Below are 17,804 nucleotides of genomic sequence, written 5' to 3' on the forward strand. Positions count from 1 at the left end.
TATAATATAAATATATAATAATCATGCTTTGATAATGACAAATATTGAGAGCGTGGGGGTCTGCTCACTTTAAATCCTGACGTGACGTCATTTTACGCCACGGGAACTGCTTGGATCCCAAACAGTCCCACCTCCACGGGCTCGAGCTCTGAATCTGATTGACAATAATGGCGACGCGATCGTCTTGAGTTGCACCTCAGTGAAACATCTCTCAAGAGCGCATTTCACCAATCCTTTGTCATTACCCGGGCTTAAAACCCGCTTTTAAGGATATCTTGCAGAAATGACCTCCGGATCCTTTTCGATCAGGAAATATTAAGTTCTGCTGCTGGTGTTATTTTTGGGAAAGCACTAACGTTAACAAAGGTCTCTTCATCCGTGGCGATGTGGCTGATGTTTACGGACCCGTGCGTGCATTTGTTTCGGGCGTGAAGAAATGCGATTACTTCACCTAGAGCCATTCATTTAGGAATCCTGTTTCCAGTAAAAGCCGGGAAGCTTTGGTGAAAGTGGATTAGCTGCACTGGAAGCTCTTCTACCGTTTGCAGGTTTCCACGGACAGCGGCTCGCGCAGACCTTCGGGATCGCGTCACGCGAAGTTGGACCATCTGTTGAACGTTTGCGAACGCACGGCAAAGTTCGCAAAACAATTTATTACACTACACGACAAAAGAACGATTATTTTTTTCTAAACTGAAAGTTTTTGTTGCGTTTTTGCCTACGTCAAGTAACCGCTCACAACTTTAGGAAGGTTAGCTATAGCTGGTTAGCCCGGACTAGCTAACTGGCCTTTGCTATAAAAAAACGGGCCGTTAGAGACTGAAATTGACCGTTTTGCCAACATTTTCCACTAACGTTACATTGCTATCAGTATAATTGGGAATTACCAAGTAAATTTGCTTACTCTACCACGCCAACAACGTAGAGGATAACGTTATATTTGTATGTCGTCTATGTAATTAATAACATTAGTTCACTGTATAAATGTTTAGTTAGTTCATCAATAGACATTATTTGTTTATGAATTAGGCAAACAAGGACGTCCCTTTTCTTGTCCATACCGCTAAATTGGCAATTGACCCGTATGTAAGACGGGACTAATTAGTTAATTTATAACCTCATATTTTCTGTGCTGGCTTAACGGCTAGTCATATTTAAGTTACATATAATCGCAAGGTCTGCTCGTAAATGACCACCGGTAGGAATAACCGAGTCATGATGGAAGGAGTGGGTGCTCGAGTGATCCGCGGTCCTGACTGGAAGTGGGGTAAACAGGACGGAGGAGACGGGCACGTCGGCACCGTCAGGAGTTTTGAGAGTCCGGAGGAGGTGGTGGTGGTTTGGGACAACGGCACCGCCGCCAATTACCGCTGCTCCGGAGCCTATGATGTGAGGATACTGGACAGTGCGCCCACAGGTGAGTGACGCTTGCTAATCCGGTCAGGTGCGTCTGTCACGTGACATAAACAACAGCACATTGATTTGAACGTTCAACGCAAACGTGCAAAATAGCTTTAATTAACAGTAGCCTATCCAACGTTTGATGTCTTAACAAATCATTCAAGTCATATGACTTTGTTTGTTTTAGGTTACTTTTGACCTGGTTCGTTCACCACTTATATTTGAATAGGATTATTTTGTACCGTATTCAAATATGTAAACAACTAGAAAATATATTCTTTATAAAACAGTTCGCACTTTATTTTAACGTGTCCTTGTTACATGTTACATGTTGGCTACTTGTATTAATAATAACTATACATGAGGCATGATTACCTGCAACTAACCCTAAACCAAAACCTAACCCTATAGTAAGTACATGTATTTAATATTACTCTGTACTTAAATGCATATTTACACTGTAACAGGGACACATTAGGGTGACACTTTATTTTGAGGTGTCATTGTTAGAGTGTAATTATATACTTCCATTCTGTGTTCAACGATATGAATGAAGTGCACGAAAAACTGGGGTTTTGGAGGAACTGCAGGGGATTTGTGATGAAAAGCTAATAATTACTTAAGTTATATTTTATTTGTATACCTGCATGTCAAGTGACCATTAACAACATTGGAGAATCAATAAGTTAGGAATAATTTATTGTCATTGTGTGAATATGTAATCATTGAATTAATTAAGTAATTGTAATCTGATAAGTATTTTAAAATGTTATATAGGCTAATCTGACTACATGTAATTTTTGGAATTGGAGTATGTAATCCAGATTACAAATGCAGGTGGAAGTCAACTAAGATACTCATATTCGTGTCATTGCAATGTAACAGGAATCAAGCACGATGGCACCATGTGTGACACCTGTCGACAGCAGCCCATCATCGGGATCCGGTGGAAATGCGCAGAGTGCACCAACTATGACCTCTGCACCACCTGTTACCATGGCGACAAACACCACCTGCGCCACAGGTTCTACCGCATCACCACCCCGGGTAGTGAGAGGTGAGTGTGGCTTTTCTCCCTGTGGTCTTCATTCCTTGACATTATTCCCTCTGTGGATGAGGGACGTTAAAGCCGGCCCACTGGTCTTGATTTAGTTGGTTTTGACTTAAGGGACATTGTACTGTCATGTCTGCCTGGGCCCAGTTGTGCTAAAGGTCTCTGGAGCAGAATAATCCAGATTTGGTAATCTTTGGATCCTGCCATCCAGGATCAGCTAACGCATCTTGGTTTTGTGCATTTTTATTTAAGCAACATTAGATAGGATAAGATCTAAACCTCTCTACATAACCGGCGGACTCAATGTCTGTAGTTTTTTTTTAACACTTTTCACTCGTGTTTGTAGTTCTAACCGAATCCTCGTCCAACGCGCGATGGGTTGTGGGCAATATTAGCCGTTAGAGTGTGCATCGATCTGCACTTCGGATTCTGACCGGGAATAGTAGACCATCCGGGTGTCTTTGGAACACTAATTTCAACATACTACGATTTGGGAAGTACTAATTCTATTTTCGAATACTATTTAGGACGGATAGTATGCAAATTGGGACTGGGCCTCGGTCTATCTCGCGCACTGTCACTCGCGCACAGACACACTCGCTCTCTCTCGCGCACTGTCTTTTGATTCTTGTGATTGGCTAAAACAAGGTAGATGTCTGATTGGTTGCAGATTATTCACTGTTTAGAAAAAGGCATTTGTGTGTCGAGCCAAGTCAGGGGAGTCTCAAAATTCACACACAAATGCAGTGAAGTTCACAGACCGCAAGCAGTTTGTAAATCAAGATTTATTTGTATGTGCCTCAGAAATACATTTCTGAATCTTGTCCTGTGCATTTCTGAATCTTGTGTGCATTTGTAAATTTTGTTTGCATTTCTGAATTGTGTGTGAATTTCTGAACGTCGTTGGCATTTCTGAATTTTTTATGCATTTGTGAATCTTCTATGTTTTTTAAATTTTGTGTGTGCATTTCTGAATTTTGTGCGCATTTGTGTATCCTGTGTGTGTATTTATGAATCATGTGTGTGCATGTATGAATCCTGTGTGTGCATATGCAAATGTAGTGTGTGCATTTATCTTTATCGAGACTCTTTTAGCTCCGTAATTCACACTCATCCGCGGTTGAGTAGCCTAGCCTAACCTGTGTGGACACGACTGTGCACAAGACGAAGCGAAACGCTGAAAATGAAGTTTACCCGGGCCTTTATTTACAGGCTGCCAGGAATAGCCTAGTTAACTCTTTTTTTGCACATTGAATCTAGAAATTTGAGCTGCTGTTTGAGTTGCCATCTATTCCTTTCGAATGGCTTGAGTAACGTCTCTTTCAGTGTCTCCATATGGTAAGGGTATTAAGAAGTCTAGCAGTTGTTTAGACGTCTCCCGTGTCAGCCGTCCATAACTGCCCTCAACATGAGCTCAAAGACACAATAGGTCAGCTCAACAGCTGTTCTCCTTTCAACTAAGTGTGCCTCTCTTCCCCTCGTGAGAATGGTTAGTGAAGTACAACACACAAAGACAGTAGTGAAGCCAGGCCTTTTTGCAGGGTGTTTCCCTTGGCAGCTGCTGTCTCATGCTGTGGTTTCCAGCTGCTTAAAAGATGCACATGATCTTAAAGGGATAGTTCAGCCCAAAATGAAAATATTGTCATAATTTGCTCGTTGTTCCAAATCTGTTTATTTTCTCAAATAAGTTATTTTCTAATGTTGAACAAACACAAAAGAAGATATTTTGAAGAATGTGGATAATCAAACAGTTTTATGGTAGATTTGACTTCCGTAGTAGGAAAAATAATTACTATGGAAGTGAATTGCTATGGACAACTATCTGGTAACATTCTTCAAAATATATTCTTTTGTGTTCAATAGAAGAAAGAAACTCATACAGGTTTTGAACATCATGAGGGTGAGTAAATGACAACATTTTCATTTTTGGGTGAACTAAGTTACACCTTTAATATTGGTATATATGTATGTTAGGGGTGTTGAAATTATTCGTTTCTACGATGCATCGCGATGCAGCCGAGGACGATTCGGTATCGGTTCAGTAATAGACCATAACTGGTTATACTGACGCTTTTCTGACGCCATTTGTTGCTTGTGTGCTTTGGCGCGGTAGCATACAATGGCAGAGGAGGCGAGACGCGAGTGCGAGTAATAAAAAATGCTCCGAATACTTTAGAAGCCTACATCTATATTGGGCACATCTCAGCTCTAATGAACAACCTGGTAAGCACGACCTGGAGAAGACATGTCACGTACACATAGAGCTGATTTAAGTATCCGAACCCGAGGGTAAAATTACAATTATTCTGTGTTGTTATGCGTGATTATAAATGGATGATCGTTACCTTCAACAGCGGGCTCGGCGACGGTTGATGCGCGCATCTCTATGGTAACATTATACACTGATGAATGAGCGCTGCTTTTAAATGAACATTTCTTTACAACAAAATTTATAGGGCTGCAACTAACGATTATTTTGATAATCGATTAATCGTACGATTATTTTTTCGATTAATCGATTAATCGGATAGAAATTAAATTAGATTTTTTTTATTATAACTAAATAAAACCGTAAATCAGGGTATTTATGTGTAAAAGTGTACTTTAAAAAGTGCAAAAGCCACACATTGAGTTTTACTAATATCAATATTTGCATTGTTTTTAATGATAATTGCTGATGGCAAGTTGACAAACATGATTATTGTTAAAAAAATGATATCCAACATATTATGTTTTAACACAATTTTTGTTAAAACAAATTTACACAGACATGTTGTTCAGATGTGAATATCTGAACTAAAAACAAAATAAAAACATCTAAAATATATAATTCATTTAATTTTTATTTAAAATTAATTATATATAAGGAATATAAGGATAAAGAATATAATATATATTATATATAATATATAAAAGAATAATATAAGGATAAATTGATTAAATAAATATAGAAAGACTGAAAACAATTGTGTGAACGTAGAGCCGCAGTAGATCGCGTTTGAAAAACAATTAAAACTTAGTAGACAAATGCTATAAAAAGAGAACGGAATGGAGGTAACGTTACCCAGCAAGCTAACAGGCTTGAGTAAAGGACAGGAGAAATTATGCATTAGTGCACAAGCATTCGCTGAAAACCACTGAGTACAGTGACTAAAAAACAATATTTTACTGCTGCTGTTATTAACTGCCTTTGTATTTAGTGCTTCGCTTTGTAAAGACCGTTTTAATTTAACCTATTTCTGCGGTAGCGCTATTTTAATCCATCACTTACGTTGCGAGCGAACTGATTGCGCAACCTGATGCTCGAGACAAAATACAGACATCCCAAGATCCCGGAAGTCCCGGGAGTCTCCCGCATATTGATTGCGGCTCCCTGATGCCCGCGAATTAGTTCAAACTCCCGAAATCTAGAGCGCGCAAGCAAGAGCGCGCATGCGAGACAGAGACTAAACCGTGTAGCGCGCGCGCTCGGCAGAGCGCCTGAGGGAGAGAGACCTTGCGTGTGTGTGCGTACCAGTAAACGCTCCCCGTGACGTAAGCAGACCAACTAATCGATAATGACATTCGTTGACAATGATTTTCATAATCGATTATAATCGATTTTATCGATTAGTTGTTGCAGCCCTACAACAACGTTTATTTGACACAATTTCATTTACTGAATGGCATAAACAGGCTTTACTCCCTTGAAACTTAAACTGGAATGTCACTGTTTCTGTCAGTGCGACTTCCCGAACAGGCGAACACGTGCGCGCGCGCACGCTCACATCACTTTTGAAGTAAAAATTTAAATTGCAGATGCAGTGGACCGCAATGCATCGTAGAGCTGCACGATTATGACAAAAATCATAATTGCCGATTATTCCCTTGAAATTGTAATTGCGATTATTAATTACGATTATCGCAATTTACATTGAATATATATAGGCATATTATAATACATGTTTACACAAAAATTGTTAACACACACACAAGTACTGTCCCCCTTTACTTAACATACACATACATTGTATGACTCATAGTAAAGACTAGAAAAACATTAGGACTATGCTAAAGCAATTAAATATAGCAGTCCCAAACTAGTTTTGTTAATACAATGTTGATATGAGCCACCACAGTCATTTAAAAATATAAAAAATAACACAAAGTGAAAATAAAGTGGCATTTTTGGGTTATGGAAACGACACTTACCATGGTGAATACACAATATACTAACAAGAAATGTTAATGAAACAGCTCCTGGTGAATCGAATGAAAATCATACCTGCATGCAAATCCTTCTCAGCTAACACGTGATTTATTGGTATTTTTACTTTTAATTCGTGACAAACTAATTTACATTGTAACGACGTTGCATGCTCGTAGTTTCTTTTGCACTTTAAACAGTGAAGCGGTACACAGCGCGCACTGGCGGATTTGCGCGTGCAATTGAAGAGTGCGCGCTACGAGCACAGTATAACGGGACAGGACAGTAAAGTCCGTTTTTCTGAGGTGGAAGTCTTTTTATTTCAGCGTACACTTACGTCACTGCCTGGTATGACATACTGTGCTGGGTTTTCTGAAGTAGTCGTGATTCTCCTCTCATAACATATTTATGCTCTAAACACACACACGAAGAGTGGATTTTCTTTTGTAATCGTGGCATCCGTAAACGTAATCGCAATTAGAAATTCGATTAATTGTGCAGCCCTAATGCATCGCGTTATCGAATTGAAATGAATCGATGACATGATAATCGTAACCGAACCGTGAGACCAGTGTAGGTTCACACCCCTAATGTATGTATATATATTTATTTATTTATTATTTTTAAGTTATGTTTTTGGCCTTTTTGTACCTTTATTGGATAGGACAGTAGTGATTTTGACAGGAAAGCGTGGGGTAGAGAGAAAGGGGAACAGGATCGGCAAAGGACCTCGAGCTGGGAATGGCACTCGGGTCTCCGGAGAGTTGCGCTATATGTCGGCACGCTAACCACGAGGCTATCGGCGCAGACAATATTGGCATTTTAGAAATGAATATGTCAGCAAAGCTGGAGAATCCGAGACTGTCTGTTCTCTTGTAGAAACAGAAACAATAAGAGATGTTAAACATTATCCAGGACTTTTGATTCTGGGTGCATTGCAGGTTTCAGGAGACATCAGATGTTTAAAGTAAATCGAGTTGAGCAATATAATGACAATCCTACAGTGGAAGGAAGAAGTTACGGTAACACTTTCTGTGAAACCCATGCTTATAATGAATTATAGCTCCATTTATATTACTATTCTATAAATATATTTATAAAGACTTATTAAGACCCGTACTGCATTATAAGAACAGCTATCGTTATATTTATATTATTGTATACTATTTAAGTCATGCATTTGCTTTTTCAATGTGCCAGCTCAAAATCCATTATACACTGATTTATAAGTATTGATTTGTCAGTTGTATGGTTTCATGAATGTATTTATAAAGATGCAACCATCATTGCTTTAATGTTACTATATTATAGTTACAATGACTTTTTAGTAATTCAGATTTATTTCTGTCAAATAAGTGTATACATTGTTATTAATGGCCGTGTTGTGTTTTATATACTTATTGTGAGTGTTACTAACCTCTATAAACGCGTCATTGATGGCTTTAAGTAAAGTGAAAACATAGGATGCAGTTTTCCTAAAGCTAATGTTAAGAAATCTTGAAGATGTGCTCATTATACATTAAGTTGTTTACTTGTTATTGAAAATAATGAACAATGATTCCTGTAATACAATATTGTGAAAAAACACAAAAACCATTAATACAAACAGTTGATTTTTAAAAAAATATATATTTTTTTAATGTTACTTACTAGCAAAACCATGCAAATGGCTGAGGAGATATAGATTTTAACATGCATGACCTCTAATGCAAACATTAGCAATTCAAGACATAATTGATAACTAGTTGGTACAGCAAACAAGTGTCTCTGGAACTGTTTTATATTTGATCATTTATAAATCAGTGTATAAATGGATTATGAGCATACACATTGAAAAAGCAAATGCATGACTTATTATAAAAAATAATATAGTTGTAACTATAACTGTTATTATAATGCAGTATAGGTCTTAATGAGTCTTTATAAATATATGAATAAAATATCAATTATTATAAATGACTATCAATGGGGCTATAATTCATTATAAACATGGGCTTCATAGAAAGTGGTACCGAAGTTCCAAAACGTATGCTTTAATGTTCCAACGCATAACTTCTGTACTCTTGCCATTTGCTTTGTAACATTCTTGTATGTTTTCGCACAGAGTTCTTTTGGAATCTCGTCGCAAGTCAAAGAAGATCACAGCCCGGGGCATCTTTGCAGGAGGACGGGTGGTGCGCGGAGTGGATTGGCAGTGGGAGGATCAGGATGGGGGGAATGGAAGAAGAGGGAAGGTAATGCCCAGACATGTTTGGCTATGCATTGCTCACCCTTCTTTACTCATCATTTATTAGATGAAGAACATTCCCTCTATCAAGTATATACATTGTGTGTTGTGCTCTTGCATGTTCATTGAAGCAAAATGAGATGGTGCCAATACAAGCCTGTTACATTATTAATCTACGTTTATTTAGCAGATGTGATTATCATAAGCAACTTAAACCATACAGCATAAAAGATTCATCATAAATGAGCAGTAGCATGAGAAGTTAAGTTTTTTTTATGTGCAATTTCAGACACTAGTCATTACCTAAACTTATATATATATATATATATATATATAAGACAAATCTGGCCTAATGATTTAAAATATACTACAAGTGCAAATAAAGGGTTTAACTGGAGAGTTGTTGAAATCCCTCTCCATGGTCAACTAAACACTCAGGCCCCGTCCACACTACTGCGTTTTCGTTTAAAAACGGAGAATTAAAACGAAAACGATCTCCGTCCACACCAGCGTTTTAGCTGCGTATTAGAATTGATCTCCGTCCACATTAAAACGACTGAAAACTCGGATCACGTGACCATTCTCCAACACTGTGCATGCGCGTGCCGGTGTAAACAGGAAACGGATGGACTATTCCTCAGATTTGATGAGGAAGCAAGTAACGTTAGCTACCTCTGCAAAGATTAGAAAATGTCGAAGACCAGAGATTTCTTTTCATGGACCGCCGCTGCACACGGGAATTGTCATAGATCGCTCGAATAATAGTTTGCCTCCGGCGCATGTAGGCAGTTATAGCATTGTAAAATGCAGAATTTGCTTGCACAACAGCTGCTAACAAAGACATCAAAGTCAGTAACGCTTGTAATTCGTTATCCATGTTGCACTCACTAACATCAGCTACGTAGTCCAGGATGTTTTTGTTTGTTTTCTTCCGGTGACGGGACATGTGATGGGTGGCTGACGGATCAGGGAAGGATACGTCATGGGTGATGACACCCAATCATAGAGCCGAGCGTGACCTTCTACGTCATCGTTTCTAAACTCCTCCGTTTTGTCCCGTCTACACTAAAACGCCCTCCGGAGATTCAAAACGAAAAACGGAGCTGCAGCGTTTCTAAACTTCTCCGTTTTGGGTCTTCGTTTTTCCCGTTTTAGTGTGGACGGGAGGTGCAAACGTAGCAAAAGGTCTCCGTTTTTAAACGAAAACGCAGTAGTGTGGACGGGGCCTCAGGGTTAGGTGTGTTATTGCCAGTTTTGATGCGAAGCCATTGATGTATGACATGTAAACCAATGGAACGTCTTTTCAACTAGTTCACACACACTTTCTGCAGTTTAAAAATGTGTTTTAAAAGCATTTTAAAAGTGTTTACCCTACCTTTGGTACAAGCTTTTAAAGGGGTCATGAACTGCATTTATTTTTATTTTATAATGTTCTCTGAGGTCCAGTTATGATGTTATCAAGATTTTTATACACAAAAAACATCCTAATTTAGAAGTAATAAGCTATTTTCTATCCTGTTTTTGATCCTTTCTTTCTAACACTCCGTTTTGATGGGCATCACGTTCAAGACTTGGAAGTAAACGCCCACTGCTATAATGGGGTAACAGTTTTGCATATTAAATAATTATCAATGTCCCTGCCATTGCACGCGTGGAATTGTTTTGAAAATGCCCGATATTGAAATGTATCTCGTTACATAATTGAAACATTTACCAACAATATGAAACATTTATGCGTGTTGCATATGCTTTGTTAGTCTTGTTTGTGGCAAATAAAGTTTAAAGATAGGGCAGGCAATTTGTTTTATAAACACTTTTTGTTATAAATTAATTTACACTCTCTTCACATCCTGATAGCAATCAATATGTAAATATAAAAATATGTACATACAGTATATCTTTGATGGAAGTCTCAGGACCAATTTTGTCCAGTCATTGCATTCAGTCCGAATGCAGTTATACGATGTCCTACGTGCCCGTCAACGTGTGTATTTCCAACCTGCCCTTCAACGTGTGTATTTCCATACCTCCGCGCACCTGCTCGCACAGACATCACACGTCATATATGCAGAGTTGTAGACATACAGCCACAGAGCGCCAAAAACAAACATAAGCGGTCTTTTACAGTTACTCATGAACCAAAACATCAATTATGCTGTGTTCACGCCGTCTCATAACCATAATTGGCAACCCGTGACTTTTCTACCCGGAGCTGTTCATGTCCTCAGACTTGGATTTATGCGTTTCATTGTGAACGCCGTAAAATCTGCAGCAGTCAGGTGTGCATGTCAGAGCTCTGTAAGACGCCAGATGATAAAATTAAACGTATTAATGTCTTACTAATGACAAAACAGATGTCGCTCACTGAAGCTTTTATTCAGGATTCAGCGAATGATCAAAACAACAACAAAAGCAGCATTCTGTACATTGCTTTCTACCTTATCCGAAAGTCCAATGCATTAACCCCGTAAATGATGAAGCAAAGGAAGGAACAGCAAATTACTGTGGTGCTACTGTATAAATACTCAGTACATATCAAACAATCTGTATCAGACAAAGCAATAGTGAGACTTGGTAAAAACAATGTTGATCACACTTGTGTGTTGCACCATTACTGTTAAATCCAATGTTGTTGGCACTGCATCATCTTTTCTTTTCAGTCTCTTTTTGAAAAGCCTGCGTCAAACTCTCTTGTTTAACAACGAATCTGCAGTAAAATGAAGTGAACAAACGAACAGTGTTCTGACATAGGCATTGATCTTCTGCTGAGGCCTTCTTTTGTCGCTCTATGACTTAATGTGACAAAACCCAAAATGAATCGTTTTACAAGCTTGGCTTCAATAAAAGCTGTTTTTTGACTAGCGAGCAAGTTTTGAGTTCTGAAACTTGCAGGATATGTTATAGTACATGACCTCTTATATGTCAAAAGATCAAGGGAGATTTGATTTCTCAATTTATGACCCCTTTAAGTCTTTTCAGTAACCTCTTTCCTTGTTGTATTCTAGTGTTAGGCGCGTTTAGAGTTTTCATTGTAATTATTTAGTGCTCTTTTTAACTGCTTCTCTTTGCTTATTGACGAACTTGCAAAGCCCAATTAGAGAACAGCAATTTTTAAAATGTATTTGTACTAGGGCTGCCTCCGACTGAAGATATTTCATGTATATCGCCTAATAATAACGCCTTTTTATCTAGGCTAACATTAATGTTAGAGCAAGCAGCCATTTTAAAATGGCTAACGTTAGGCTAACAACATTTTTCAAATGATAAGCCATGTTTGATGTCGATGAATGAAAGGCGAATGTTTGGATTTCCTGCCCAACATAACTACCACATGGACCAGCTGTTAATGTTTTTTTCTGTCAGACTGGATGACTTCGCCAATGCCTGTAGAGGTTTTTTTTTTTTTTTCGCGACTAACCGACATTAAAATTTGGTCGACTAAGCCTCTTCTTGACTAACGTTTAGTTGACTATTGGGGGGCAGCCTTAAGGCAGGAACACACCAAGCCGACGCCGACGAACTAGCGCTGATGAAAGCCGACGGTGTTGTCGCCTCGCGTCGGGGTAAAAAGCTGTACTTGAACACACCGAGAGAACTACTGCCGACTGTTAGCTAGCATGGGCGTTCTGCGCCTGCGTGTGAATGAGACAACTGTCTATTTCTGCAGATATATTCATCTATATTCGACATTCAAAAAGAGAAACCGACGCTGCAGTCTGCAGATAACGTTACACAAACCATAAACTAAGCAGTGCGTGCTTACCGCTTTGAATATCAATCCTGTTAAACACTTTCTTTATTCCACTCCACTCATGTTAATATTTAAATATTTGCCAAGGAACACTCATGTAAGATGACGTAACATAACAGCAGCCTTCTATCTGTACCGTTTTGACTTCTTTGCTCTCTGTTTTGCTACTATTCTCGTGCACTGACTCGCTCACTAAGCTGAACAGCCAATCAGAGTTCTCTCTCTCACCGACGGCCCGACGACGATTCAACATGTCGAATTGGCTGTTACAAAGCCGACGAGGACCAATTTCAGCCGACGGTACGGAACACACTGAGAAAACTTAGTCGGCTTGGTGTGTTCCTGCCTTTAATTTGTACACATTGTCCCAGTAGGAAACCATTTTTGTGTAATTTAGTGTACTTAACTTTTTTAGGCAGTTTGCTGCTCTGTAATATTTCCCTTAAGTTCAACATTGATATTTTTAATGGCATATTTTCCACCAAGTGTAATGACACTCTCAAAAAAAGAACTGTGCAAGTCAAATATTTATTTGGTCTTTGAATTATCAGATATTTCAGGCCACTCCAGTTCAATGAGCAAGTTGAAGCCTACTTCACCATTTGTAATTAGAGCAGCATTTCTGTCACTTCGATTGGCACGTTGAATGGCATGTCTGGTGGTGGAAACATTTACTGTTGGTGAAACTCGCCTTGTTTAGTGTTTTTGTTATTTTTAGCTGTTTTACCATTACATAATATTTCAAACTCATAGCTGTTGTAATGTTTTGTAAGATTAAGAAGAGCTTGCAAATTGCATAAGACAAATTGCTAATCAGACTATTCTAATGTTTTCTGTATTTATTTGTTGGATTCTGTGACTGAACTTTTATATGGTACACTGTTGTGGAGAAAATCTTAGCATGTTTGACACTGGATCATTGTGGTGTGTTCCAATACAATGACAAAATTTGCATTTAGGAGGTATAAGCATTCAAAACTTACTCTTAGTTCCACTAAAATGGATCACGGATTTTTATGACATCACTTCAGCTTCTCGTCATATCTTCTGTCCAATCAAATGCTCTCTAGAATCTAAAACTCCGCCCCCTATGCTATAAATACCACCTGGCCAAAGCGACCGTTGACACGTCACAGAGCAATATGGGTTGGAGACGTGAGTTCAGTTGCTCAAACGCTCAAGTTTTATGCCGTTTTCCAACTACGTTGGTTAATTTATTCACACCTCTACTATTCAATCCGATATTTCATCAGCTCTCGGATTCGCTTCCATGATGCTGTCAAGTACGACTTGCAGTCTGTGAGGTAAACTAAACGTTATTGGCTATTTGAAAAGGGGAGGAGCCATTCAACATGTCCTGCCTTAGCTTCCTGTTTCAGTGGAAATTACATCAACGCATCATTCAAAGCTGCGCGTTCCAAGGCACTTCAGTGGGCTCTTAAGAAGCTCTTTCTTCAATCCGGTCACAAGTGGATGATGCTAAATACAGGTGTAAACGGGGTCTAAAACATTTTAAGTTTGTCCACTTTTGAGCACTTCCAGAGGTAGTCGAAACCGCATTTGACCGGATTGCTTTCGCAGTGTAAACGCTCATGTGGTCGAATGTGTTCGAACATCCACAAAAGACCATCTACTCTCCGCCTATTGACCTAATGAGTAAACATAATGGGAAGCGCACTAGCCAGACGGGACTTATACTTTTTTGGCTGAAGACCTAAGTATGGTTTAAAGACGAAAAACGTACCAAGCACAAATGTTCTCTCACTATTCCTGCAGGACTTCTCCACTCATTTAGTCTGCTTAAATTGCCGCTCAAGCTCACGTTCATCCGCCTCCACTTTTGCATGTGGCAGCCACATCTCAAAATCCAATCAACAAACCAAGTCCTCACCCTATACTATTCCCGTCACGATACGGAAGAAAAAATCTGTTGCTACTTCCATTTCATTGTGACTTTAAAGTTAAGTCAAAGACAAGCTGCTTAAGATAAGCATATAATTACCATTCAGTGGCATTTTTTTGGGGTTATTTTATAGTTTCACACAATGTCTATATTGGGATGTCCATGATACTTCAACCTTTTTTCCCTTGAATAATGTGTTTGTTAATTGCATTAATCAGACTTTAGACTGCTTTAGTCATGTGACTGAAGTGAGGGATATTTAGTAACTCTTTGAATTTCTTGTCATCTGTATGACTTCCTATTCTCTTTGCTCTTTTTTTTTTACCATCCTCCTCTGTTTCAGGTGACAGAGATCCAGGACTGGAGTGCTGCCAGCCCCCACAGCGCTGCCTACGTCCTCTGGGACAACGGGGCCAAAAACCTCTACCGAGTGGGATTCGAGGGCATGGTGAGCCACCCCCATCACTATACACATACACAAAAGACTGCAGTTAGCTGACCTTTGTGTTGCTACACCCCCCAATGTGCGCACAATGCACCACACACAGACCAGCATCCCATAAGCTGGGCTTCTTTATAAGAGCCATGTGCAGGGCAGGCATTGTGAGGGGCAGCTGGATGAGCTATCTGCATGATAAAAGAAATCTGTCCCCTTTCTGTCTCTTCACAAGAGAGCGAGAATCAACATGAAGACCAAAGGCAAAGAGAGCAATGGGAGTGGCCTGCGTAAAGCGTGCCTCAGTTATTGAAGTGAGAGGCTACCCATTCATTGGCTGTTCGACTTTCTGCGACGTCTGAATTTCAGCCAATCTGTTTGCAGTTGGGCTACGCCTTTTGTCCGTTATTGCTTTATATCCGTAGGGTGTGCGCAGCCATCTGCCACTGGAATTATTAATTAGATTTGGATAAAGAGGATGGAGCACAGACTACTGTATCATTGAGACTTTTTAGACTTTAGGAATTTGTTAGGCACACAAAACAGTTTGAACAAATCTCCAATAATTGTCTTGTTCTGTTTTTTTTTAGTCTGATTTGAAATGTGTGCAAGATGCCAAAGGAGGCGCTTTTTACAGAGACCACTGTCCGGTGTTGGGTAAGCTTTAAAATGTCTCATATTATACAATTATATCATATTTATAGGCACATAATATTTCTGATGAATATGTTTGAGTGAAGTGTGGTTGGGTGAAGTCCCCGTTGCATCTTGATTCAATGTATTGTATGAGATGCTTCCACTAGGTGTCAGCACTAGATGCTGTGATCTTCAAACATACATACAGCTACAGTGACACATTCCAGTTTAAAAGCTCTTTTGGCCCCAATCCATAATTGACTCCTTGCTATCCAAGCCAATAACAGAAGGTTCTAGACAAAAGTGGTTGAACTTAAATTAATTCCTCTTGAAACCTTAAAGGGTAAGTTCGGCGTTTTACAAGTAAAGCCCTGTATTAAGATCGTTTCTGATGAAATAGAACGGTTAAGATTCAAATTTGGACACATGCTGCTGTCCCGAGAATTTTAGCTTTTTGTGTTAGCACCCCCCCACCTATACAATGGTTTCATACGGGCACTGGAACAATCATTCATATAAACGCATTAAACTTTAGTTTACAAAGACGTGAAACTCACCGAGTGGTCTGGGGTGTTCACTGATATGCTCACGCAAAAATCGCTTGAGGCGGTCATATGCAAACGACTGGAACGTCACTTCGTACCATGACGTCACTTAATACCATGAATCTACATCGAGCTGTATTTAGAGCTTGATTAAATAAATGGTTTGTTTATTATGGGGAGGACGTCTTAAGCTATGAAACTTGTAGGAAGTTTTAATGGTACAAAGACCTCTTATATACCAAAAGATCAAGGCAAATTTGGTTTCTCATGTCATGACCCCTTTAACTAATGAACCTTATTGTAAAGTGTTAACAACATTGCTGATCTAAAACTTTTGAATGGTAGTGTAGATGTACATAAGCATGTCTAGGCCATTTCAGAATTTTCTTAGTTCATTTAAAAAAAATGGTTGGTCACAATAGAATAATGAATACTGGTTTCAGACGATAATGCCCATGAGAAGTCCCTAGCCGTTCTATTGCTCTCTCGATCACCTCTCTCTCTCCTCTGTGACCTTCTGTAGGTGAACAGAATGGAAACAGGAACCCTGGAGGCCTGCAGATCGGAGACTTGGTCAACATTGATTTGGACCTCGAGATCGTCCAGTCTCTGCAGCACGGTCACGGAGGCTGGACTGATGGCATGTTTGAAACCCTCACCACCACAGGCACTGTGTGCGGCATCGATGAAGACCATGACATAGTTGTTCAATATCCTAGTGGAAACCGGTCAGTCACACAGCACCTTTGAAAAGACTGTTTACATCATCATGGGCCGTATATTACCACAGTTTTGCTTTTGCTTTTGTTTCATCGTGACAAGGCACAAACCTCAAATTTATGACAAATCTTATTAATAGTAATGTTGATTAATAAGAATTTACATTACAATTTTAAATTTGTATATGCACATTCTACACATCCAAGTAAATAATTGGTAATAAATTATTAGTAATAACTAATTTACATAACATTACATAACAAGAAACACTTCACATTAGTCCTCTTAGTAGCATGAAACTGCTTTTTGAACAAAAAATCTCAATATAAGCAGTGTAACAACATTAAAACAATTTTTAGTGCTGGTCAACGATTAATCGCATCCAAAATAAAAGTTTGTGTTTACATATGTGTGTGTACGGTGTATAATTATTTTGTATATATAAATACACACACATGCATGTATACATTTAAGAAAAATGTGTTATTTATATATTAAATATGTATTATTTATATACACTATAAATTATATATAAATATACATGCAGTATAATACATGCAAATATTTCTTCAAATATCTACATGCATGTGTGTGTGTATTTATATATACAGTATAATTATACACAGTACACACACATATATTATGTAAACACAAACTTTTATTTTGGTCGGCACTAAGAAGCGTCTTTTAGCATGTGTGTGTGTTTTTTTTTTAATAATATAGTTTCGAGGAACTTTGTGAAGTTCAGGTAATATAAATCTGTCTGATTCTCTATTGTCATCGCATTGCTCAATGGACTTTTCTATGATTAATTCCCAGCTGCTGCAAAATGCATATAACAATAGTAGATCAATTATGTTTTCCATTTAATTGTTTCCTTGCTTTGTGTAAACTACTGCCGTTGAGGATCCATGAATTTCCCTTTGAGTTGTAATGAACACAGAC

The 17,804-nt window shown here is 38.7% G+C and overlaps 1 protein-coding gene across 6 annotated transcripts in view; it reads left to right on the forward strand.

Moving 5' to 3' along the window:
• The first annotated feature begins 96 nt into the window (after nucleotides 1-96).
• mib1 (MIB E3 ubiquitin protein ligase 1) overlaps nucleotides 97-17,804 on the forward strand; it is a 79,108-nt gene continuing 61,400 nt past the window's right edge. For 2 of the 6 annotated variants that reach the window (XM_077194896.1, XM_077195241.1), the window contains exons 1-6: nucleotides 136-1,417; nucleotides 2,287-2,458; nucleotides 8,746-8,875; nucleotides 14,866-14,970; nucleotides 15,549-15,615; nucleotides 16,663-16,867. In XM_077194896.1, the coding sequence (XP_077051011.1) occupies nucleotides 1,189-1,417; nucleotides 2,287-2,458; nucleotides 8,746-8,875; nucleotides 14,866-14,970; nucleotides 15,549-15,615; nucleotides 16,663-16,867 (908 nt within the window). In that variant the 5' untranslated portion in view covers nucleotides 136-1,188. Of the gene's footprint in view, nucleotides 1,418-2,286; nucleotides 2,459-8,745; nucleotides 8,876-14,865; nucleotides 14,971-15,548; nucleotides 15,616-16,662; nucleotides 16,868-17,804 lie in introns of all 6 variants that reach the window. The other 4 variants (XM_077194978.1, XM_077195324.1, XM_077195068.1 and 1 more) reach the window with 4 other exon arrangements.

The sequence above is a fragment of the Siphateles boraxobius genome, unplaced genomic scaffold (genome assembly GCF_051911475.1).
Source record: "Siphateles boraxobius isolate OS27281-9 unplaced genomic scaffold, OSU_SipBor_1 1, whole genome shotgun sequence".
NCBI lineage: Eukaryota > Metazoa > Chordata > Actinopteri > Cypriniformes > Leuciscidae > Siphateles > Siphateles boraxobius.